The sequence below is a fragment of the Anopheles maculipalpis genome, chromosome 3RL (genome assembly GCF_943734695.1).
Source record: "Anopheles maculipalpis chromosome 3RL, idAnoMacuDA_375_x, whole genome shotgun sequence".
NCBI classification, from domain to species: domain Eukaryota; kingdom Metazoa; phylum Arthropoda; class Insecta; order Diptera; family Culicidae; genus Anopheles; species Anopheles maculipalpis.
This window is the reverse complement of record NC_064872.1, coordinates 77017235-77042761: the sequence shown is the minus strand read 5'-3', so window position 1 is coordinate 77042761 and position 25527 is coordinate 77017235. Positions and strand designations below refer to the sequence as shown.

Here is a 25527-nt window from a genome sequence, read left to right as displayed (position 1 = left end):
CCGTAGGTTAAATTCGTTGCTCTGACGGTATATGTGTGTGTGTGTGTGTGTGTGTGTGTGTGTGTGTGTGTGTGTGTGTGTGTGTGTGTGTGTGCAAGCATCTGTGTAGAAGCACTCAGTCCCTCAGCTTCACCCTAGATGTCCAACATGATCGCGGGATGGTCGCGGAATGCAGAGTTATGCGAAAACTGTGCCACCATTATGTGTGGACTGAGTGCATCTGCGTCTAGGGCTGGGATTGGAAGAAGTTTACCAAGGGAAGGGATAACCCGTGACATACAAGGGGTAACACATGTCATACGAATTAATGTGCACAACTTTGTTCAACTTCCAATAAAAAACCGAGCAACCGGTGTGCGCCACACTGGTGGCTTATAATTATGTGCGTTTCAATTGTGCCAGGTTGTATAATCGAATGTCAGCTTCATGCGCCTGTGTGATTATGTTTGTGTGCAGTCTTTTTTTTTTTTCATTCGACTCCAATTTGGCTCACTGAATGGCGGACAATCGCTGCTAAGATGAAGTCTAACACGCGCTCGTGGTACGAATATTCCAGCCCTCGAAATGGGACACTTACCGGGCGATGCAATCTTACACGCTGCGAGCTAGAAGTGTAAGTCAGGATCGAACCGCAAAAACCGCGTGCGTGTTTGTAATGGGACGAGGTGAAATTTTGCCGCCACGTGGCATAATTTTGTAGTGAAAAAATCGAATGAAATGAATTAGAGCTGTCTGTTGTGACCAGCGACAAGGGTTTGCTGTTTGCCTTTTCTTTTCGGTTCATGCACGCCCTATCGCACGGCATAATCTTGATCACGCGAGATACACGACGCGAGAGGAGAAAGCATTGTCATGTGAACATTTTTGCACAAACATATTTGACGTGATCATTGACTTACTGTCGTTGGCTATGTACCGTGTGCCGTTCGAAGGATTACGCAGGGAGTTAGGCACGTTGCTTAAGGATGGTTCGCTTACGGAATGTGTGACGGAGAGATAAGCGATCAGCTTAGAGTTGGTAAAACGATCAAAAAAGGAGCATGCTTGGAAGGTGTAGTACTTTACAATAAGTTTGTCGTGTTCGATTGTTTTGCAAATATTTGTTTTACATAATATTGATTCGTGGCTGTTTTTTTTTTTTTGTTTAACACCTCTATCCACCCTATCCATTTCAACAACAAATATTATGGTTCTTTAATATGCTATCAGAATATATGCCAATATTGCTCGATATAGAAATTCGAATTGCTTAAGAAGTGTTTGCCTGGCTTATATACTGACTTACTCTGGCCCTGGACATGATTACATCCGGAGTAAGATAGTCTTCTTCTTTCTGGCTAAACGTCCTGCACGGTCACACCGGACATCGAAAGGCTTTTTAAACTTATTGTTAGCACGTAGCTGAAAAGCCAGTCCTAATTTGGGAGGAACGGTCTGGATGGCATTTTAATCCCTGTTCTTGTGAAGAACCCATCGGGCCAGCCCGAGCTGTATAACAAGTCAGTCAATAATTAAACGAGATTAATGAATGATTTTTTACTTATACGATATTCATTTTAGTTGAAGGACCTTTAGGGTTATTCTGGTCATATACTGACATTTTAAACTTACTGATACCACGCAATTGAAAGCAGTCAGTCACTACGAGGGAACGATCCGGATGGGTATGAAATTCGGTCCTGCATTTTAAAGACTTGCGCTACTATCGACGCGGTTCTGGAGGTCCTTTAATATTAAATTTTATTTGTAAGATTAGCGTAACGATTTATGAAAACCCTTTAAAATTTTATTAAAGAGAGTGACCAATCTGTTAGAGAATTGACCTTTTAAAATAAATCGTAGCTTTGAAGCAAAAAAAAAAAAAAAATTCAATACACAATCTTCAATTCTAACTTCTGAGTACAAATTTGAAGACATTTCAAGTCAGTTTGCTGTTCTTTAGAGAAATTGGTTCATATCACGATCCGGGCGAACAATTTTAACAGCCATTAGTCATTGAAACATTGTCTTTTCTGCTGCACTTTGCTACCGTACACACGAACAAAGACAGACACATACACACAACGCAAGGAACATACCATATCAGATAACATCCAGGGCGCTCTGACGGTAGCCGCCAGGACGCAAACGTCCTCTAAAATTATCTCGAAAAAGGCCGCCACTAACGAGAGCCGTCAAACTTCGGGCCCGCAAGCTGTTCCAATTGTACGGTTGAAACGAAAGCGAAGAAAACGATATACTCTCCACCCTCTGCAGCGGTGCCTGCAGATGTATCAAAAAGCTTCACATTTCACCGTGTGGCGAAACCTATTAGCTGCCACACTGATTGTCTGAACGCGTCGGGGAGGAAGAGTAGGACACGACGCGGGAGGGTTGAGTTTTGAACAATTTAACTTACATAATGCATGCGAGCATGCCACCACATAAACGACGAGCTGCTGTGGTGATGTGACAACAGAGACGAAGCATGACAGCATGCATCGTTTGAAACACTTCCCGCCAAAGAACGGAATGTGTGCTTTGTGTGTAAGGATTCAGCAACCATACAACAGTTTTTTTTTTTTGACTTGTAAATTTACACTCAATCTTTTAATGAGTCGTTGATTGAGCCTAACTCTTTAATGGGCTTGTGGGGGAGAAATGGAGAACGAACGCGATTCGGTACAGCTGATCATGCGCTCCGGGCGCTCCATCCTAAGGAGCTCCAACTTCGGACATATTGGTTGGTGGTCTTTCAACGTCAACGATAGGTTTATCGATAGAAATGCATCGTTGCATCGCCGAATCGTGATTGATGGTGCCGTGTACGACGCGCTGCTCGATGTTCGGACGGAGCGCTGACTTTCTTGACAGCACCACTGACAGTAGTCGACAATGCATGATCTAGTGCGGCAGCCAATCAAGTGGCCAACGCACGCACAAACACCGTGGCGGTTCGCGTTGTTGCAAGAGGAAACGTGCCCGTGCTGCAGCTAATGATGAAACGGCCAAAACCTAACCGCACAAACAGCTCCACCTTTTAGCCGAGACACAAACCGTTCATCAATCTTCCACCCTTAATGAAGTTGAACTAACAAACTGGCGCGCGCTAGCAAACCAAGTGCTGCACGAGATGGTAACGAGATGAAATGGGCAAAATGGAACGACTTTTAATTTACTTTTGCCTTTTAATTGGTAAATTTGAATAATTAATCTTTTCACTAGTACTCCGCCTGCCAACGCTAGATGCTGGAGCTAGCAAGGGGGGGGGGGGGGGGGGGGGGGTAGAAAAACGCAGTTACAATGCAGTGCAAATCTGCAGCGTGTTTTGTGTGTACATTGTGCACTTGCGAAGCTGCATTCTAAAGCATAATCGGAATTCCATAACCTCTTTAGCCAGCCACGAGCCCGGGACAAGATCGAAAGTGCATCAACGAGAGAGAAAGAGAGCAAATAGGAGTGCGAGAAAGAGAGCAAACATGAGCGAGTGACGGAATCCGTGCAAGCGCACATGCCGTTTGCTGCGTAATCTTGCGTGACCGAAGCGCAAGAAGTTCCCGGTCGTAGCGAGGTTCGCGCCGTCGATCTTACCGCCTGAAGGAGAGCAGACACAGTGGCTCCATTGTCTGTGGGGAGTAGCAAAGGTTTGTGCAGCACGGTGGCCAACCGGTGGCATAATCTCTCTGATGCAGGTGTTCAATTTTTTCTCTTCGTTTCACAGTGCTTTTATTGATTTATGAACCGTCTGTGTGCAATAGAAATTGTGTGTGGGGTTGTGAAAAAATTGTGTGTGGGGTTGTGTGCTTTTTTTTATTAGGAAGATTTGATGGAAGTAATCATGTGGAAAAAAAAAAAAATAAACGAAGAAATAAAATAAAAACAGTTAACTTCTCATGAGGCTCGTGAAGATGTTATGATACGTAACGAGTGAAGAAAAGAGTTTTTTTTATTGTAATAACAATTTTTCGTGACTTATTTATACATTTCGCACCCTCGGCGTAAGAACCACTTGAATAGTGAGAGAATGAGCTGTCTGCACATGATATAAGTTTCAATGTGAAGTGAAGTAGCTTAAAAATTAAATATAAAATAATTGCAGGCACATACAGCCCCGAAATTATTTTAGTAGGCTTGTACGAACACGTGTTTTTAAAGAAAAATGCAAAACTCAATAATATAGAACATTAACATTTTCATTGTAATCATATTAACAATAGTGAGCAATACGGCCTGGCTGTTGCACAGGATTCAAAATAAATTACGAATAATATTTATTTATTTATTTATTTTATTTACAATTGATTATTACGGTTCAGTGCCGTATTGTCAACACCGCTTGTGTTGAATAGCTTTTCACATATTGATAAGGCATTTCCTCCTTATTCTATGCATTAGCCCGGTTTTTTATTCAGTTTCTGTATTGAGACTATTTGAATTGATTTAAAAATACGTTGCTTGTAATTTACATTATGGTTAATCAGCTAGTGAAGCGACAGCAGCGAAAATCTCCACACGACAGAACCGGAATTCAATTCCATTCGAACTGTTTCCTCTTCTAGAGAATTTACTATCCAACTTACGTGGTATTGATGAGTGCAGTATGCCGTGAAGTCAAAAAGAAGAAGAAGGTGAAGAAGAAGAAGAAAACTTAATTATAAAATAAAAATGCAAAATTTAAGGCAAATCGTGAAAAAACAAAATCTTCTTTAGTTGAAGCTTAAAATAAAATAATCCGTTGATAGAAGTGATTAACACTTAAATAATCCTGTAAAACAATATCATTCAGCAACAAATTAAATATTGTTCAAGCTTGAGAGAAACGCATACGCTTTTTTAAACGTGTTTTTGCAATAAACTTCCTGCTTTAAGCAATAATTATTCATTATGGTTATATTTCTATTGCCAATTTTCACACCATTTAGTATAAAGATTGCTATCTACAGCCCGTACAACACCTGCTGCGTACCATCAATCACCTAGCACTTGGTGATTTCTATTTCACGATAAGACGATTAAGAGTAGCATCGCATTACGTACAATATCAATCTCCCAAACAAACCTGAGCAAAACGAACGCAGGCAACAGCAAATCAAATCATTTGCGTTTCAGAACAAATGGGTGGAAACGATTGGATTTAGAAAGGATTATTTCAAACACTTGAATTGGCTCGTTTCGACAGGCCCGAAAAGAAAACAAGCCACACACAAAAAAAACAACATAAAACAAAAGGCTCAATCGATGGCCACTGGCCATCAAACGAGACGAGGCTAAAGTGACGGATGTTATTAATTTTGTCACTGCAGCCAACCATCCATCCATCGGAGTCGGTCGGTAAGCTTTCGAACTAGAAACTGAACGCCCTCGCAAATGTGAGTATCGTGTGAAACTCCGAACCAAGAGCGCTTCAGGCGGTTCCTCTTACGCGGATCGCGTCACGAACTGGGTGTGGAAACGCGCTAGAGACTGATCCGGGGAGAGGATGAAGGTCAGCAAATGGAGCCTTGAAAATTGGTTGTCTTTTTTTTCATGATTTTGTTTTGTTTGTTTCAAGCACACGGCGTGGCGTCAATATTTTGCAGCGAACTAAATTGACCCTTTCGGCTTTATTTGGAGGGCCACCCTTAGTGTTTCGTGAGTGAGTGTCCGATCATAAAACGAATCCAAAACGCTGCCGCCCGATTGATGGTTATCGTCGTCGGTCTAGGAATGGTCATCAGGCACTTGCTCGTAACTTTATGCTCGTTCGAAGCAGGGAGCAGCCAACGGTCAGTGTCAAACGAAACCATTCATCGCAATTAGCCATTAATCTTAAGAATCTTCCCATTCCAGTTCCAGCACTGCGAAGGTGGGTTGAATTTAATTTCATGCAAAACCTCGCCCCCCCCCCTCCCCCTTGCTTACTTGCAGCAGCTGGAACCTTAAGAGCTCTAATCTCATTAAGTAGGAGCGCTGTTGTACACCTGCAACATCAGTGTACATTATGGATCGAAAGTGAACGCTTTGAATAAAGAGTTTGTGTTTTTTTTTTTTCGTTCTCATCAATAAGACTCCCTTTCGACAAAAGTGTTAACCGTTGGAGACTGTTCTTTTTTTCTAGAGATCTTGATATCGTTTCACATTGCCCAGCCTTGTTTGAAGCCATTCTTAAGCGTCAGAGGGAAAAAAATATCGTCAAATGGATTGTGTTTTGATAGGCAAATTGAAATGACGGACCGCTCCCAAAGCGGGCAGACAGCGCAAGTGTCCTTCGTGAAGTTCTTGACCAGGCGTGGACGTACGATGCGGCTTCATTTATCACGTTCTCATAAATCATAACATTCCGGTGAATTCAAAAATCTCCCCCGTAGGTACACCATCGTTCCCCTATAGCCCAGGTGATGCTCAGTTGGAAGCAAGCAATGGCATGGGTTTGGCTGCGTTTGACCTTGCCAAGTTGGATGAAGTAACGCTATCCTGAAACGAACAAAAACAGTGCATTTTAACACGGACCGCCTAAAGCAATTTTTGGGGAACAATCGGCAACAAAAACACGAAAATCGTTTACTGATTAACGGTGAGCAAAAATCGCTTTAAAACGAATCTTATCACAAGGACACTCTAATGATGCTTTAAGTTGAAACGAAATCGCTTTAGAAGGGCATGAACGATAAAAAAAGCTTTGAGGCAGTTTATAGTACATTTTTAAACCATGTTACATGTGTTGGCTTGCTGCAGGGGATGCAAGCATTTGATGTTGTATCTTGTCTCGGCTTCCTTTCGTGTTTGTTGCTGCTTGGGCTGCCAAAGGTAATTAGTGATATGCTCGGTCTCGGTAGTTCTGGGATCATTTGTAATTTGCTGGAAAAAAGAACAGGTTAACAAAAATTGTGATCATTGCCGGGTTGTTTTCTTGCTGGTTCTAGATTTGGAGACAACAACACACAGCTTTGGTAATAATTTTTCCTATTGATCCAGTAGCGGAATTAATGGAGGGTGTATTAGGCTGCCAACTATGGTTACGATGGCTTCATTCCATATAAGGGAACTCGTAAATGAGGCACAGTATTAATCGCCTAGTACCAGGAACTTCCCATTAGAGGTCTTGTGGGCCAAATTTTTGGTCCGTAAAAGGAAAGGACTTCAGACTTGCGTCTTCAAGACTGAATAATTAACTTAGTAACTAATAGTACAATGTATTTTCCTGTAAAATTAACTTATAAAACTCTCGAAGCTCTCGATGCGTTCGAATCCAAGTATTGTCCAATGACATCTTAAAGAAGTATTTAAACACACTATTGTTCAGCTTAAACAAGCTTACTTTAAAAATAGCCAATTTCTTTTCTCCTGTCAAAAAAGACCCCCAACGAACGCTCGAACGCTTAGTCGAAGCATTGCACAATCTTTAATGCGTTAGGATCGTTTCGACTGCCTCGACGGGCATCAAGATCGGGTCGCGGCCGTTTGTTGTAGGAGTTGTAACTGCTCATGTTGGGAATGTGCGCTCAGCCGTAGCCACAGGCTGCACGGTGCACGATTCCTTCCACTTGGATTCGAACCGATCAGGTTAATCGTGCGAGCTGACCATGAAATCGACATGAACTTGTGAGTTTTTGGGCAAAATTTATGACACATTCTTTTTGTTTCTTTTTCCCTCTGCACAGACGGTTCCTCCTATCTTTATGTGAGAGACGTATCACGATTCGGGAGGGCATCAGGTGGTCTGGCCCGTTTCGACACCCAAACGTTTGTCGCCGGCGTTCTACAGCGTACTGGGAGCACCAGCTGTGGATGGAGGTTGAAAAAATAAAAACAGTAATACATTAATCTGACCCAGTTTGAACGCTGCAGCACGACTGGTATCGACAGCATTCGATTGCTTGCCAAATTCTCGGATGATTTGTGACTTTTGTGCGCCGTGTTGGGTGTCCGGAGAGTTGGGAGAGAAATTTGAAACTGCACAGAAAATAATGTGCCAACCAATTTGAACCCATTATGGGCCACATTGGGACTGGGGAGGTCTTTTTGGGGATTTTTATTTTAATTGATTCCCGTCAAATGGTGTTTTTGGCAATTTTTTATGCGCCAAATGCGGTCTGGTACCGATTCTACGACCGTTCCCTTAGACCCGGCGACACACTGATTACGCAATGTCCCATGTCCCAGTACCCTAGTGGCCCCTAGGAGGCGATCATCAGACTTCTTGTAAGTTCACGTCCCCTTTTTGTCGAAGCCCGTTGTTTCGGAAGTAGGTTAAAGTCAGCCATATGTAAAGAAATATTTGCCACACGGTTGTTGGTCGGCGTGTCTTGGTCGTTCGTCCCTTTCGAAAGCGTACCCGGCCGGTCGGTATGGTTCATTATTTTCGCTCGATTCATTTTCTCGCAAAGCTTGAAAGCTTCGTTTCGTTAAGACTTAACAACGCAAACGATTAGCGGCGTTTGTGGTGCCGATGATTACGGGGTGTCCGCTGTACACGGGCAGGGATGGGATGGAGGGCTAGCGAGGTTGGGCCCGGTGGTGACTGACGACACACATCGGTGGAAGTGCTTCTGCAGAATAGCACTGTGGAGGACGTACGGTGGTGGCTTCCAGTTATTCAATTAATAGCCAGACCGAACAAATGGCCGCAAATGGTTTGCACTGGATTGGTGATGGCGAAATCGGCTTCGCATACGTCGCAAAAGAGACCACTTTTTCCAACCCTTCCTTCTCCTCCACCTTCCCTTCTAGACAGTGGCCACTGGGTTTGGAGGGATGAAATTTAAACCACTGCACGAAGGTGGTTCGTTTGGAGGCGGCCTGAATCTAACCCGGCTAGGCGGGAATTGATTCTAGAGATTTAGATTAAAATCTTGACCGGCGTTACCTACGTGACGCTTTCCGTCGCGGCAGGATGAGGGCAAGCTAGAGCGAAGTTAATCAACCACACTCCCCTCCGATGTTACGGTCTGCACAAGCACGGGTGGACCCATAAATTGAAGCATTTTTTGAAATGGTGTATCGCGGCTTGTGTTTGCATGTATTGACGGGTTGTGTCCAGCTAATGGGGCTTCACAGCTCGTAGCTCGTAGCGTCGCGTCGGCAATTTGTTTGGTGATTGCGTTTCGTTCGACGCAGAACCTAACTGCATCGTCAGGTTTGTCTGTGTGAGCGAATGTTTGTTTTGTTTTCAGTGGTGGAATGTTTGCTCTTTATTTGGTTTACGGACGCCTGTTTTTATTTGCATTCATTTCCGGCGACAGGTGATTGCAATTTTGCTCAATCGAATCAACTAGTCCCTGAGTTGGGTGGGAACCAATATGAAATAAAGATTTTTTCGCCATTCAAATTCATTCCTTTGTTTTTTATTCTAGAATTCTAGGGAAGGAAAAATATGCTCTCAAAAAATGCAACCTTAAACTTTGACATTAAGCGTAGTGATAGTCATAAAAGTAGAATTTTAAACAGAAAGTCGTTTGAAAGTCTGTTGATTCTATCTCTCACAACAAACACGATTCAACCAGATATTCATGCACATGGTTAGGACACGAGTTTTATAGCTTCATTTTATGTGTACAACGTGCAAAAAGCAATCACAAATACGGAGGAGACAATCGACCCATCATCAAACCCGGAAACTATTGCTATCGCCTGTGTGTTAATCTGTGCTTTTTTATGACCAAGCGTGAAGAGATCTGTCAAATTTATCTCGATGGTGTCCTGGTCTCGGCTTTATCGGAAGTGAGCTAACAACAGCATTTCAGTTGGAATTTAACTGGTTAGCTTTTATGGGATATGGGGTTTCACTTGGTTTCACAGCTTCTCTTCGCGATGGTGCATGTTGTCCTCGAAAAGTTGGATGTTAAATGCCAAAAATGTTGTTGTTTGGTTTTGCATGGTATGCTGTTAATTTGACACGTTCGACTGTAGAACAACTGGTCAATTGGGCGTGAGGTATTTAAACGGTGAACATTCCATATTGATCCAAATCCAAATCAGTTTTCAATAGGCGAATATTATTGCATTGTTCGTAATTATTCGCAAGAGCTTTATAAAAGTTTACAATTTCCAAGTTCGCTTTGAAATTAAAAGTGGGCAAAAATCATTCAATTATCTTTTGGAATCGGTTAATAAGACTATTTTTGAAACTATTTACGCACCATTAATTAAGTAAACTTTTTAGCTTCAGGTAGATAATGAAGTATAAGCTACCCTTTAAGGACTAAATTTAGATCTATCTCACATTTTGCTAATGAACCAATGACACAAACGACGATGATTTTGAATGCAATTTGCAATTTATTTGATATGAATATGACGATTAATCAAGTTGGATACAGTGTAAGACAACAAAATCAACGATCCTCAGACATTTTTTTACAATTAATTAAAGAAAATATGTTTGACAATACGGCACTGGACCGTAATAATATATAAAATAAATAAATAAAGAAAATATGAATAATCGAATACCACATTTTACATTTCAATCCAATGTTCATCTTACTTATTTACTTATTTATTCGGCGCTACAACCGCTTTGCGGTCTTGGCCTACCACAGCCGAATCCGGAACCGTTCACGGTCCCGCGCCGCCTTCCGCCAATCCGTTATTCCGGCCTTGATGATGGATGATTCCACGCCATCCTCCAACCTCAATCTGGCCCTACCACGCCTCCTCTGTCCGTGTGGACGGCCTAAAAAGACTATCTGAGCTGGGTGGTCCGGTGCCATGCGTATAACATGGCCAGCCCATCGGAGCCTGGCGAGCCTAATTCGCTACATGACGGTGAGGTCATCATACAGTTCATACAGCTCGTCGTTGTAGCGGCTATCGTCCTTCCACGCATACGGGGCCAACGATCCTTCTGAGCATCTTCCTCTCGAACGCTGCTAAGCGGGCTTCGTCTGTTTTGGACAGGGTCCATGCGTATGTGAGTACTGCGACCATAAAGGTACGATACAGTCCCAGTTTCGACCGTCGCGACAGATTTTTTGAGGTAATGCTATGCTATTTTCGGTGCTGACTTTTGACCCGTGATAGATGAAGTTGTGGACGAATTCAAATTTGCGGTCACCTATCCGTACATCACCCTTCCAGATCACGTACTTCCAGATTTTTTAGTAGGGCCGCTGATGCTGCCACCATTAGTTTGGTCTTTGCCTCGTTCATCTTACTACCGTGAAAAAAATCTACTAATTCACACCAAATAATTGTCATTAAAGATGGATTATTGACGCGAAAAAATTAAAGACTACAGGGGAAAAGTATGTGAGAATCGGCAACCATAATGAATTTTAAAATAAAACAATATAACATCCACTAACTAATCTCAAATGAACAAGATGCGTTGCAACTCCGGACAGCGTCTTTCTACACATTTTTTTAAAATTATAAACAAAGGTCCCAGATTACCTTCAGCCATCACAAATTATAAAAACCTTCTTTATAAATTTTTCAGCACCAATCCCTTCACAAATAACCCACACGAAACCTCACGTTTCAAAAACCCTCCTTTTACTTCGCCATCAAACCAAGTACGATCCATCATCTCTTCGCGGGTGCATCGAAATCAGCGCCTGACATCGATCGGCACTAACTGTCAGCGGCAAGTGCTGGTCGCAAATCATTTGCCCGCTGCGCTGAATATTACTCCGACCTCCTTTCCTCCCTCGAAACGCGTCGTGCTTTCCCCGCAAAATAATCTTATCGGGTTGTTTTAATCGAATCAGTGCACTCAGCTCACACTGACACAGCGCTGCTGTACGATCGTCGTCCGTCCTGCCATTGACGAAACATAGGCCTTCAGCCTGACATCGGCTCGAGACCCTCGAGGTGCACCGTTTTATGTGCACTTTTTTTTTTATCGAGCGTACTGCACACTTTTCCCAAACGCCTGGCTGATCGGTGAACCGTGAGGGTAACACGATCGGTCGGCCGCTCGCCCGCAATTACCGATGCGACAAATGTGCACAAAATTTCCAACCACTCGGCCATAGCTTTGAGTGAAAACTTCCGGCTAAACGTCGGCCTGCCGGGTTTGCCCCTGACGACAGCTCGCCATCAACGGCCATCGATCTTCGGGGGATTTTGAGAGAGGCTTTCTTTGGCCATTTGTTCAGTTGTTAGACGGACGGTGGCAGACAAGGTCTACTTTGTACGCTCGGGCCGTTTCTAGTTCGGTTCGTCGTTTTTAATGAAATCAATTCAACAATGCTTTCTCTGTTTATTTGATTTTAAATTTTCATTCCACTTTTATTGGCTCATAATTTTTCACCTTTCTCAGCTCACTTCGTGCACTTGTTGTGGTTCGCTTGTTCGCTTCCATAACGTCCATTTCGCTGCTCGTAACCTGTCAGTACGGTCAAACTGGTGTAAGCGATGGTTGTGGTGTACATTGAATGAGATGGGTTTGTTTTTTAAGCTCCTCTTTGCTGTCCCTCCTCATCTGTCCCTTCCGCTTCGCCAATGTCCACCCTATTTGCAATGGAGAAAATCAGCAATGGACAGTTTCTCCCCATGCCACGGCACGACAACCTTCTGGTTGACGGTTTGATGGTCTTGTTTGTCTCGTTTCGATGCTGTACCGTGCTGCACATGACACTCACGTCCCGTTTTGGTGGGGCAGGACGGGTGGTGGTGCGTTTGGGAGGGACGTATATCTGCACGGGGCCGGAAACGAGTGCCGTTGGAGTGGACAGGTCTTAACGCCTGTCGGGTGATTTTTCCTAGCTCGCCTCCAGTTTTTGACTCCGTGACGGAGGCGTTTGGAGATTTTGCGAGCGCGCGCGCGCGCGACATACAGCACGACGGGAAAATTATAAGCTGCGCTTGGATAGATTTGTTTGACCAATGGCTCACACACACATACGCACTCACACACATCTCACTGTATCAGGTACCATAGACGCGTGTTCATAAAGTGAAGAAATCGAGCAATAAGGTGAAATGTTTTTTTGTTTCTTTTTTGGTTTACTTCTCTCGTCCGAAACAGTGAACCGAGATGGCCGGAGCTCAACATTGGAATAAAACTATGAGGGTATTAAATTTCAAAATAAACGAGCAGGTTCAGCATACTAAACCTGGCCAACGAATGGTATGGCACTCGCAGACGAATTTTTGCTTTCGCTCGTTTGATAGGACAATGTTTTAATGAGACAAAGTAAGTTCAGTATTAATGGTTGACACCGGAGGTGACGACTGGTCGGGTCACAAATTTGTTTGCCGGTCGTACGGGATGCGTCCCAAAATGGTGGAATGAAACGGTCAAACGGTTGGAGGTTTAAATGGGAAACGTTTTAGTGTTACTTTAAGTTATGTGTCAATTTTTGGGTGGTGTTGTTCATTGCGAAAACTACGAAACGATATAAAATGATGTCTGTAGTAAACGGAGCAAAATGGAGCAAAATGGGAGGGTTGTTTTTATTGATGTTTACTATTGTGCAACGGCAGAGATTAGAGATTGTTGTTAAAATATTGTTACGATTGGTTAGCAAGTGACTCGTCAGATGTTTTGTGCGATTGTTTGTTGGGGGGTTTTCAGTATCCATAAATAAGATCGTCGACTAGAATCTAAAGGTCGCCTAGAGTTGAGGTAATTTATAGTTATAGAAGTTTTTTTTGTTTTTGAAAGGTTTTTATGTTTAATACTTATAACTAACTATCAATCGACTATAAAATCAAAGGTTTTAATGATAATTTTATTAACTTTTTCAGTTAATCAGCTACGTCGGGATGGTCCTGTGTTAGAGCGACAGAGACTGTTTTTATACGAAAGGACGTTCATTTATGTAGTATCTAAAACTTGAATAACCCATTCATAAACCGGCGTGAGTTAAAGGAAGCCAAAACGATGTTAAGTCTCAAAGGAAATTTTCTCATAATAATTTAAATTTTGACCAAATTTTCAAATTTTTATACACGTTTTTGGTGTATAAATGGTTATCATAGCAATGACGACCATTTAAGTCTTTTTAAGCTGTTTTTCACTTTCTTATTATTCTTTATGTTCTCTTTCTTCTTTTCTTAGCCTTTTGTAATACCAAAACTCCACGAGGTCTAGGTTTGCGATATTTTTTAATTTCTTTTCCTTGATTACACCAGTAGTTGGCTAGTCGATCCTGCTTACAGAGAAACGTCCTGGACGGGATTCGATACCCGATCGTGCAGTGAACAGACTGGTACTCCTGAAAAATATTCTTAAGACATAAAGTGTGGGAAAAAAAATAAAGATTCTGAAATGACTAAGCTCATCCATCAGTAAAATAAAGATAATGGTTTGAAACATAAATCAAAATGCCAAACTTTAAAGAAATTGAGGAAAAGGAATGCGAAAAGCAAAAGTGAAAAAATGACACAAAAATACTAAAGAAAACAAATTAATCGAATTTCGCTGTCGCATGCAAACAGTTGGGAACACTTTGTTATCCCAACGTCCAAAACTTTCCGGAATAAATCAATCTTTATTTTTTCAGGCATGCGACAAAATAGTCGTAAACGAAAAATTAATCAAACTGTCGAATGCAAAAATGAATTCTACACAACACAACACGCACATATAATTGGAAATTAATTTCCCAAGCCCATTGATCGCGACACAATTGATTGCAAACGGGATCGATCGCACGGTACAAAACAACGAAACCAACACTTTCGCTTTCATGTCTTTCTTTCTGATGCTCGACAACATTGACCATGTCCAGCCCTCTCTCTTCCGAATCGGCGAATGACTTCATTTTTCACCGTACTTCAACCCCAAAAAGGGTCGCAATCGTGTCCTTTGGGGTAGTCCATCAGAAGCTGGGAGATCGGTAGCGGCACTTAGTTAGCTGTCATTCAACTCCACAGCTTTCATTCATGGTGTGCCGCTGTGGTAAAGTAAAGAGAAAGAAGAGAGAGAAAAAAAACAACGCCCACACAATTTCTTATGCAATACCGGTGAAGTGTGTGTTACCCTTCCAAATAGTCTATGACTTCAAGCAGCTGTAATCTTCGAGTCCTGGTTCCAGCGTCTCTAGTCGGTAACATCGACGAACTACGTCTAATCAATGTGTCTGGACGACAACCATTTACTCATTCGTAGTTTCAGCTACCGTGATGTCCATGATCATATGATGTTGATTTGGAGCAGCCAGTCTCCCGCCTCTGGAGTATATTTTTGAGGGCCATGTTGAGACGCTTAATCTTACGATTGGACAATGATGATTTATTGACGACGCTGTGCACACGCTTGAGCACTCACCTGTGCGCGGACTTGTGTGTGTTTTTCGGGGTGGAAAGTAAACCCAACACTAAACCTGCCCGGTAAAAGAAAACAACACTAAAATGTGGTAAATACGTGCAGACCACCATCGCCGAGAGAACTGCCAGTGATAGCTTAATTGCCGTAACGCTCGCCTCACAGCAAGGGGTAGGCAGGCGGTACAAGCCGGGATCGAAATTTACACATCAACCCCTTCCACGCCGGAATCCGGTCTGCGCTTGGTTACATTAGCCGAAAGTTGAATTCCGTGTTCGTGTGGACCACTTCCGGGACCGGAGTTTTATTGGAACGGCATCTCATGGGAGAACGAGTGTAGCGTAGAACGGATCCAAAACGGTTTTTTTGTTGGAAGCAAACCAACGGGGAGATTAGAATGTATTTTATCGTTTTTTTTGCTTGTTTCCAGGTGGAAGCACCAGACAATGTTTGGAATGATTAGTAAATGTTGTTAAGCAGAGAGGGCGAGCCTGTTAGAGGGAAGTATAATATATGACCCGAGGATGTGTTCGAGGAAGAGATGATTTGGAAAATTTATTGTTGGTTTGCTTTTTTGAATGTTATTTTTTTATTATATTTGAGTGAGTAAAGGATACCTTCGAGCTATAGAAATTCAAATACATGCCACTTTAAGCGGTTTAATATTGATTTGCCAATATGGCAGCATTGATTTCTTACCAGCTGAAAGTTGATGCAATCTGTCCTTTGCTACGATTCGATAGTTACGGAAATTGGATCATTTTTGGCAACTTCACGCTCATTTGCCATAACCACAAAAGCCTTCACGTTTTCCCCCGCATTCACGAACATACAATTTTGCAGTCAATTTTAATACGGGACCATTGTGCTGCGATGCTGCAAAATCTCGCCGAGCTGTCATACAAACGTATCATTATTCCGCGTGAACGATGCGTTGCTCCCCTATCAAGGGTAAAGCAAAACACAAACAATCCACTGATGACAGTTTTGATGAGAAAATGCAGGTTTTGCTTCATTTTACTTTAAAGCAAACAACAGCTACACGCCAAAAGATATCTTTTCATTTGCATCTTCATCATTGGTAAACAATAAATGTGTTGCACATTCGCTTCGTTCGTGTTTGTTTTGTTCGATTGCATTCGTTTGGATGGTGCTGCCATACGCCATTGCTCTGCAATGCATCGTGCACTGCAACATTGGGTTAAAATAATAGGAAACCCCGTTTTTTTTCTCAAGCTGTTGTTATTGTTTAGGGGAAAATGTGCATCGCCGATGGGAATCGGGCACAATGTATCTCAATGCAGCTGAAGAATCTTTTGTTTAATAATTGCAATTGCATTGGAAACAGGTGTGCGGGTGTGTGCAATGTGACATCGGTGTTTGTTGATGCCGGATGAGGAGATTCCGATGCAATTTCGAAGGGATATTATATTTTTAGTTTTTAATAAGATAATCCCTTACCATTTTAAGTCATTTAAATTGGTTTAAGTCATTTTTTTAGATATTTCTAATCATCCCTAATTTTAATGAATCCCTTACTCTTTTAAGTAGTTTAAATTGCATTTTTTTCGATGTGTTAAATTATTTTCTGCTATTTTTTAAGTTTTCTGCTTGACTTTTAAATTACCCCTTTTTCAAAAAGAGCAACATTTGTCTGAAATGTACGCACATAATATCGCAACATGAATCCAAAATATATATTTTTCTTTGTTAAAGGGCCCCGTGACCGTGTCTGTATGTGCGTGGGCAGTAATACCGTCCTCGGTTAAAACTGCTCCCCTAAAACAGTATGTAAATTTCGGTTCTACAAAATCTAGATCGTATGCATAACGAGGGTAAGATTATAGCTACCGTCCATCGCTGGGAAAGCGGATATGGACGACCGTACGTACCCATGAGGCCAAGCCCCATCCGTGGTGCACCCAAATGGCTCGAATTTATTTGATTAATTGGCTACAGATTCAACCCTAAGCGCACGCATGGAAATATGGAAATTCGATCGATGCCGGCACCGATGGTCCTTGAACGCAGCGACTAGCCACTCGCACGCACAACCGATAGACGACGGATTAGGGACGGCTTTCGGTGACACGGTGTGGGTTACCTGAGCCACCAAGTGCTTTACACCTGTCTGCAAAGCTCATCGTACTCCCCCGAACCGTGACCGCGTGACAAGAAAACTCATAGCGCAACGCGATGCTGGCAACATTAATTACACCGTTATGCTGTTTATTTGCTGTCAATTGCAAATTTTCAACAGCCCTGTCACACACTCGTTCCGTCTTTCCACCCCTTTTTCTCCCACTTACTTTCGCGTGCTCAACCCAAAGCAGCGCGGGCTGGTAACGGGTTGTCACTATTTGCATCCTAATCGCACACGAGCGCTCACCGAACCGTCATCGATTTTTGATCGTCCTAGGTTACCTTGTAAAATATTCGCTAATCAATTTCCCATTCCGTCGACACCGACGTGTTTAGGCAGACGTCTTCGAGCGAAAATTACATTACCAGGCGGCACAAAGCTCCGAACGAGAGAATTGCAAGCTTTATTGCTCAATACCGGTGAGCATGTGTGCATTCCTCATCGCTTCATTATGAGCGCACCGTCGAATGTAACGTCCTGGGAGCGCAAGGTCCACACCCTCGGCTCAGACGAATTCGAAACCCATTTCACGCATCATCCAGCTGAGACACGCAGAAGCAACGCAGGCGGTTGCATATATGCTCGTGTGCTAAAATAAGGGCACCAGTGCTGGAGCCGGCAAGACGGCGTGGTTTCATAGGTGAGGAAAGCGGTAAGCTTTCCTCGAACTGACAATGGGGTCAGCTGCAAGTTGGTAGCGCACGATCGGCACGATGATGTAGCGAAAAAAAAACGATGTGCCAAAAGATGTTGAAGTCCACGTTACAGCAGCCCTGTGGGCTTGCACGAACGTATCGCTCGTTCGGTGGTAGATGGGTTTGCTCCAAATCATATGACATGTTGACTTGGGGAGGTTTCAAATGTTTCTCCGAAAGCGTTTGGGATTAAACCAGCACAAGCCGCGCTGTGTCATGGGCATTTAATTGGCGCAGAAGAAGATTCGTCTTATGAATAGACGAGCTAGTTGATTTGACAGTATAGTGTGACAATTTACGGTGGATTATTTATTTGATTGACGATGGGAAATGTGATCGTCCTAATATTACGGAGAAGTTATTGATTATTTAGTCAAAGTTTGATGATTCTTTGATGATTTTGAAAGTTATTTCTGCATTCTCGTTTGTAGTTTAACAAACTTGTAGGTCATCAGGTTTTTAAATTTATTTATTTAATAAAGGATACCATCAGTATCGTCTAAAAATATTTTCCAAGATTAAATAATTCATTTCACTTCTCAAAATACTTGCCCGTAAAGAGGTTACACAAAGACACGCTAAACACTAACGATCTTATCCCGTGCTCAAACAAATCGGCCCTTAAATCAACTTACCTGGCGCCTGTCTTCGTGCGTTCTGCGAGCATTTGGTGGATTGAAGAATAAATTACAAACACACAAAAGAAAAGCAATTCCACCACACGGCACTTCGGAACCGTTCTCTCAAAACCATCTCCAAAACCGGGGGGGCAAACCGGTGGTACGATTTGTTCCTTGCTTCTTACAGTTTCTCACAACCAGTTCGAATGTAACGCCAAACAGAAAAGAAACTGCACTCCATTAATCCAACTACGGCTGAATATATTATGGTTCTGTTGCTAAGTTTTCTGCTTCCACCCGTTCCACGGAAGCTCTCAACAGTTTCCGGCGCCCATTTACCGAATGGCAAATGGCGGAACATTTCGGTACGTAGAATTTCCCATTGTCTGAATGTATGTGAGTGTACACAAGGGCAGGTGCGGGTATATGGGTGCAGGTGTGTGTGAATTCTTGTCCTTGTTGAAGAGTAGTGCCATCAGAAAAGTAGCCGCAAGTTGATGTAGGTTTGTTTTTAGCTGTGAAAACAAATTACGCATGATATTCTGATGCCGGGCAGACAGGCATCCCTTTCATCGTTTTCCTTCCAACTTCGTGTCGAGACAAAACCAGCTTACACTTATCCTAAAAACATGAAATATTTATTTTCAGTTCTGTTATAGTAGCCATCCTAACTATCATCATATGCAAGCAGGATGAAATCGTGAAGCAGGTGTATGGGAAGGGCTTAAGGTGAGTGAATATGAAGCAATAGTGGCTGAGTACTCGTCTATCCGGTGCCAAATGATGATTCAGGTTGAATGGTAGCATCGGGCATAAGCGAGACCACTCCAAAGTCTATTTCTCTCTCATTCTGGGTTTGTTTTTCTAATTATCTAGTCTTTTGCTGCTATCATCTGTGCTAGTACTGTTCCTTCTATCTGACTGCAAGCGTCTTCAAGCAAAACTGCAGTCATCTAAATGGTGGATGATTGTTTGCAAAAGTACTCAAGCGGTGCAGAATCTCCCTCCCAGCTGCCTGGCACGTGAATGGGAGTGTGCGTCATCAGTACTCCGTTTTGCTGGATTAGTACATCCACGTCAGATCCCACATAAGCAAGCTACCCTGGTGCGGGTATGTTTTTACGCGTAGTAGTCAGCTAAAAGGCACGGGGAAGAGCGAAGGTTTACCAGGAAAGCATATTAGCGCATATATTCTATGAAAGCAAATCCGCTACAAAAACACAGCAAAAATACACACACAGACACAGAAGAGCTAAGAATGTGTTGGGAAGGATCACATTTGCTAGGGAATTGCACACGGCACAAAGGACGAAGTTAATTATGCGAACTCGCAGTAAGAACCCACAAGAAAGAGGGCACACTTCTTGCAAGAGCACGAGTTAGTAGTGCAGGTCGCATGGAATGGAATTGTATGGATAGCTGCAGCAATATGGCTTTGCTCACTTCTTCCAAGTTGCACTCGGTAATTAGTAACATGCTGTAGCATATGGTTGCGGTACAACAAGTGCATCTAACACTACAATTTGTGTAACATTTGCTTTGTACTGGTGCTACTGTGGTCTTACCTGTCATGACTTCCATAAACTCTGTGTTTTTTTGGGTTGAAGGATTGCATTCGTTGTTTGACGGTGAGCATAAATAGTTTGAATAAATATTAAATTTGGAATGCATTTAAAAAAATTGAAAAAAAAAAGCGTGAAAAATAAAGTCTTACCTTCAAAGTCTACTGTACCAGAACCGTCGGCATCGATTTCGTCCACAATGTCGTCAAGTTCTTCCTCTGGCACTGCACCATCCAGTTCTCGGAGGATGGCTTTGAATTCTTCAACCGGCAGGTATCCCTTGGCTTTCGTGGGATATTTAGAATGATTTTCGAAAAGAAAATTAAATTAAATTATTGAACGATTTGAGACAAATCCATAATTGAATCATTGAAACTACGCAAATATAAGTAAAACGAGTTTTCAACAGCATACAAAACATCGTAAAGATAATATTTTCTTAGCAAAGACAATCATAAGCCTTTTTCAATAAATGTATTTATGGCAAATCTATTGACAGTTGAGCAAGTAATCAAATGTTTTAAGTAAAAAAGAATTAAACTAAACACTGCATAACAACATCAAAAAATCTTTAAATAAAATATAAAAAAATCAGAGTTTAAATTTCAAATGAATTGTAATTATTTTATGTTATAAAAATGCACTTGTCGCCTTTGTAATAATTAGTGCTTTCATGTTTCGAATAAAATAATCAAAGGCATTCGATTGGGACTATGAAAAAATGAATCAATCTACTTTTTAGCAATCATTTTTGGGTGTTATTTGGTCAAGCTGAGCTTCTACATAAAAATGTTGAACTGGCCTCATTGCAAACACACAAATCGTTTGATATTTGTCTGTACTTTGAGGTAAATAAAATACTTGTTCAATGCTTTAAAGTCTTGTGTACACATAAAGGATGTTAGTTTGTAAAACTGACCATGAATCCATGGTCAATATCTGTATTATTGAATTTTACAATCAATTTCTTATAATAGATTATGAATTTACTGTCAAAATTATATCAAAGTATGGCTCAATCTGTAGCCAACAAGCAACTTTCTATTATTTGTTCAATCCAATCTATTATCAATTTACTCCTCAGCTGTTCGCATGACACAAACATGACAGAACAATCTGGGCAGCATCTTGGCACTCATTTATTGTACATTTTTTTGCGAGCCGTTTCACTTTCAGAAAAATCAAATTAACGAACACTGTTAGAATTGAAAAAAAAAAAAGATTGCTACAAGTAAAGAGATGTTTTCTTTGCTATCGAAAACATCTTCCCAATCGCTGTCTGTGAACTGCAAAAACACCTCATCCAATCTGTTGGCTCTTGGCGATAAGCTAAAAATAAGCTGACATCGATTGCAATCCTTCGTCGCACAACCGTCAACGGTGCTATGTGGAGTTTGCACTCAAAATATGCAACGCAGTACAGCTCGTTACGAACTAAGAGAGAACCAACGTAGGATTCGAAGAACGAACGAACGTAACATAAAACAACTCTTTTTTCACCCAGGATACACTGAAGTGCACCTGGTCTTGTTAGCAACTTCAAGCTTTGCAAAACATTTCTTAAGAATCAATCACAAACTGCACGCAACAAACTTACCGTCCTTGTCGTACATCATGAACACCTCGCGCAGCTCCTTTCGCAGTGCATCGTAATCCTCCTCAGGCTCGACGTAGTTCGAAGCGAGCGCCACAAACTCATCAAACTCCAGCTGACCCGACTCATCCTCGTCGTACTCTTCGATCACATCCTCTAGCTCCTCCTCGGACAGTTTGTGGCCGAGCAGCTCCAGGATGGTACCGACTACGTCCGTCGAGATGCTGCCCGTTTTCTCCTTATCAAACGCATTGAACGCATCGCGCAACACTGCAAATTTGCGGCAAAATCCGGCATGAAAAAACCAGACCGAAAACCCATCGTGCCATATCGGGTTCGATTATTCGATGTGAGATTTATTTGCACAAAACGCCACACCGTAAGGTGCGTAATAAAAATAGAAAGAAACACATTCAATCACCGAACCAGGCCCACTTTCCAATTTACCCAGTCAATTGAAGATTGGAATTAATTTTGTTGGTTTTTTCACCCCAAAACGGCCCCCCTCAGGCAGTTTTCCCCGCCTCACCTTTCAACTGGTCTTTGCTCAGCTCCTGCTGTACGCCGGGTGAGAGTGTATCATATCGAATTAAAAGCCCAAATTCACCGCACCACGATAATGTCCACCGCCGGAATGGGAAGTGTGAAAATTAGGCATCCAACCCCCCGGGGCAAAACAATCGCCATTAAGTAATTAACCACGCAGAATGAGAAAGAGCAAATGAAACGAGAAAAAGAGAAAGAGAGACAAAGAAAGTGATGAAGAAATGCAACCGTCTGGAGTGCGGAAAATTTGCGAATCGACCAAGGGTAAAAATTTTGCACTGGCGCACACAGAGCGAGAAAAACCCAAAGCCCGTCCCGTCCAGACTGGTAAATCACCCATTAACAATCGGCACCTCAACCTACCTTTCCGGTGCCCGATCCCGTACTTTCGCCCGCATCCGACATTGTGTCCGACATTATTTTAGCTGGGCGGGTTGGAAAAAAACACTACCAACTCCAACTGACAAACGAAAAACAACAAATCACACCCGAAGCACACGAGCACGCGAACGCAAATGAAACGCAAATTACCGAAATTAAATGGTGCACGCCGAATCGTCTAATGCAACCTTAGAGAAACCGAGATACGAACTGCTTCCCAATGCGTCCTCACCGGTGCATCTTAAGGGTGGCGCAATCGTAGCGGGAAGTGCCGGTCGAAAACCCACTATGTGCCACTGTACGATCGATTACAATCGAATGCAGTCGCTGATGCGTGATACGCACTTTCACCTGTCAGCTTCGGTGGTTCAGTTTTTCACCACTGCAACCCCAGCAGCAGTACGTGACGTGAGATGAATTGCAATCGGCTAGAACCGATCACCAGCGGATGGCATTGTGCACACCATCCATCCCCATTTGCCACCACTTTTTCGCCACGAAACAGGAGAGTGCCGGCTAGTGTTTTTCTCACAAGGTCGAACCTCACGCACAATCAACGACCTCACGCACCGGTAACGCCACGATCCGGACGGTGAAAGTGACGCACGGATTCGATTTATTGTGTTGTAATGAAGCACATCACACCATGAAAGAGAGAGAAAAAAGCGAGCCACCACGATCACGTTTTAAGCGTATATCCTGTCAATTATTTTACAAAACACAAACCCGTGCCTTAGTGTAATTAGTGCACCATACTGGTTGATGTACGATTTTCTTTGCTTCCTTTCGCTCTCCCTCAAAAAACACAGCACCTTGATCGATCGACACAGCTCACACCTGGCGATTCGCGACGCTTGCAATCAACACCCGGTTTCGAGTTGGCCCAAAATGATTGGGAAGAGCGCGTGCAGTTCGGCGCAAAGAACATGCCCGACGATGGGACGATGGATTCAATCTATCGAATGAGGAAAATTCTTGCACGGGAAGTCTTCGCTGCTCGTTTTCGTGGATGGCGTAACGATCGGTGTGTTGGCTTTTGCTGATTGGTTTAACCGGAGCATGATGCCTTTTTTTTTGACTATATATTTTGGTGACGCATTTTAGTTGCCAACTTTGCCGATAACATTATGTCAGTGAACCATGGTATTTGTTGGTAAAACTGTTACATTTATTTTGAATGTATTCTTTATAAATTATTAATTATGAAGTTTGGAGTTGTGTTGCCGTATTGTCATCGTTATTCATTGTGTAAATTTATTTAATTTAATTCTTTATTATTTGAAAAGTTTGGTTCTCTTGTCCAGCCTTTCTTTTTGTTTATTTTTTATTTTATTGTTCAAACACTTCCTGCCTTTAAAAAGATATAATTTTCTTGCACTAAATTTTGTCCACACGATGCTTCGTTCCCGTTCCGTCCCAAAAGACGACGGAATCATGAATCTCTGCGCTACCGAAACGTGCACCGCACACGTCTTCAGCATTAATCATTAAATTTAAATATAATAAATAGAATTTTCGCATTCCTTTCCCGGTCACCGGTCGGGACGGCACGGGACGGCTGTCTAACGACCGTGCCAGCTATGCAGGTTTGCCCAGCGCCAGATGGTGGAATGATGGAAGGGGTTTATCGCCAATGATTTTGGCCCGCGTGATCATTACGTCCGTAATGAACTGCCTATCTTGTTTGCCTCATCGCAAACCACACCTGACCCCAGCCGATACAAAACTCGTAAAATCTGGTGCAAATAGCCGAGATATTTTCCTACGATACAGAACGAAATAAAATAAATTGTGTCGCAAACTAGTTTCGATGAAACCAGGGAAGATTGGGAAGAAAAGGATAGGATTGACCTCAGGAAACAGGTACGGAAATAAATGTGTGTGCTTTGGGAGGTAGACCGATGAAATTTGGTAAAACTTTAGAACAAATACTCTATACAAAGAGCAAAGGAATTGAAAAATAAAAACTTAATCGTCCTGGTACTCATAAACGCTCTTAGTAATAGAATTTTCGCGTGGTTGATGAAACCTTCTTTGCTGCATTAGAGAAGAAAATGCTAATGTTGCACCATTAGACTCGCCAGGCTCCGATGGGCCTCTCATGTCATGAGAATGGCCCATCGGCTGCCTGTCGTTACTGCCCAACGGTTATAGTACCTGGTGAGCAACTTCGTAGAAAGAACACGAAACCCGCATAAGTTTAATTTAATAAACATTTGTATTTTGTATGCAATAGGTTTACGAAGTTATGTTATTTTTGCTCTATTTTTCAATGTCTCAGTGTTCTTAAGCCCCACGAGAATAGTGATATCATATCATAACGCTCAAATCACCATCCGTTCTTACCCATAATTCCAATCAGCTTAGCGCGTGAGCATAAACATCCATTCATCTGTCCATAACACCGTCTCCGTTTGCGGACAGTTGGCTTACCTTACGCGATTTTCTTTTTTCCCCACGTAATCCTACTCCGGATTAGGGTTCGTGCTCAATAGACTTTGAGCTTGAGGAAAACGTTCCTAATTCTCGTTCCTTTAACCCCGGGTGTGGTCCGTGCGGCTAGTAACGTCTGCACATAAATCAAATCGATCCGCAAAAGTTTCTGCTTGCGTTCGGTGCTCTGATTGGGTTACTAATAGCAGGAAGGCCCCTGGGGTACATCAATGTTTCAACGGGAAACAGTAACAGTAGTAGCACCGGTTGTGACTTGGCTATGGAAGATTCAGCTGCTTGAATAAATATATTTTCCCAGAGACGTGAAACGTAATAATGGTGAAGGTATTTGAAGGAATTTTTAATGCTACGATCGAT

At 42.4% G+C, this 25527-nt stretch overlaps 2 protein-coding genes across 5 annotated transcripts in view; both read right to left on the bottom strand.

Moving 5' to 3' along the window:
- The window catches only part of LOC126562107 (slit homolog 1 protein), a 335492-nt gene that overhangs the window by 268736 nt on the left and 41229 nt on the right, over positions 1 to 25527 (bottom strand). The gene's annotated exons all lie outside the window — the stretch shown is intronic.
- LOC126561014 (troponin C, isoallergen Bla g 6.0101-like) lies at positions 19753 to 22740 on the bottom strand. The gene is made up of 6 exons (XM_050216963.1): positions 22699 to 22740; positions 22319 to 22346; positions 21793 to 22059; positions 20348 to 20479; positions 20199 to 20219; positions 19753 to 19769 (listed from the first exon to the last, which is right to left on the bottom strand). Exons 1-6 carry the CDS (start codon positions 22738 to 22740, stop codon positions 19753 to 19755), a joined length of 507 nt encoding a protein of 168 aa, XP_050072920.1.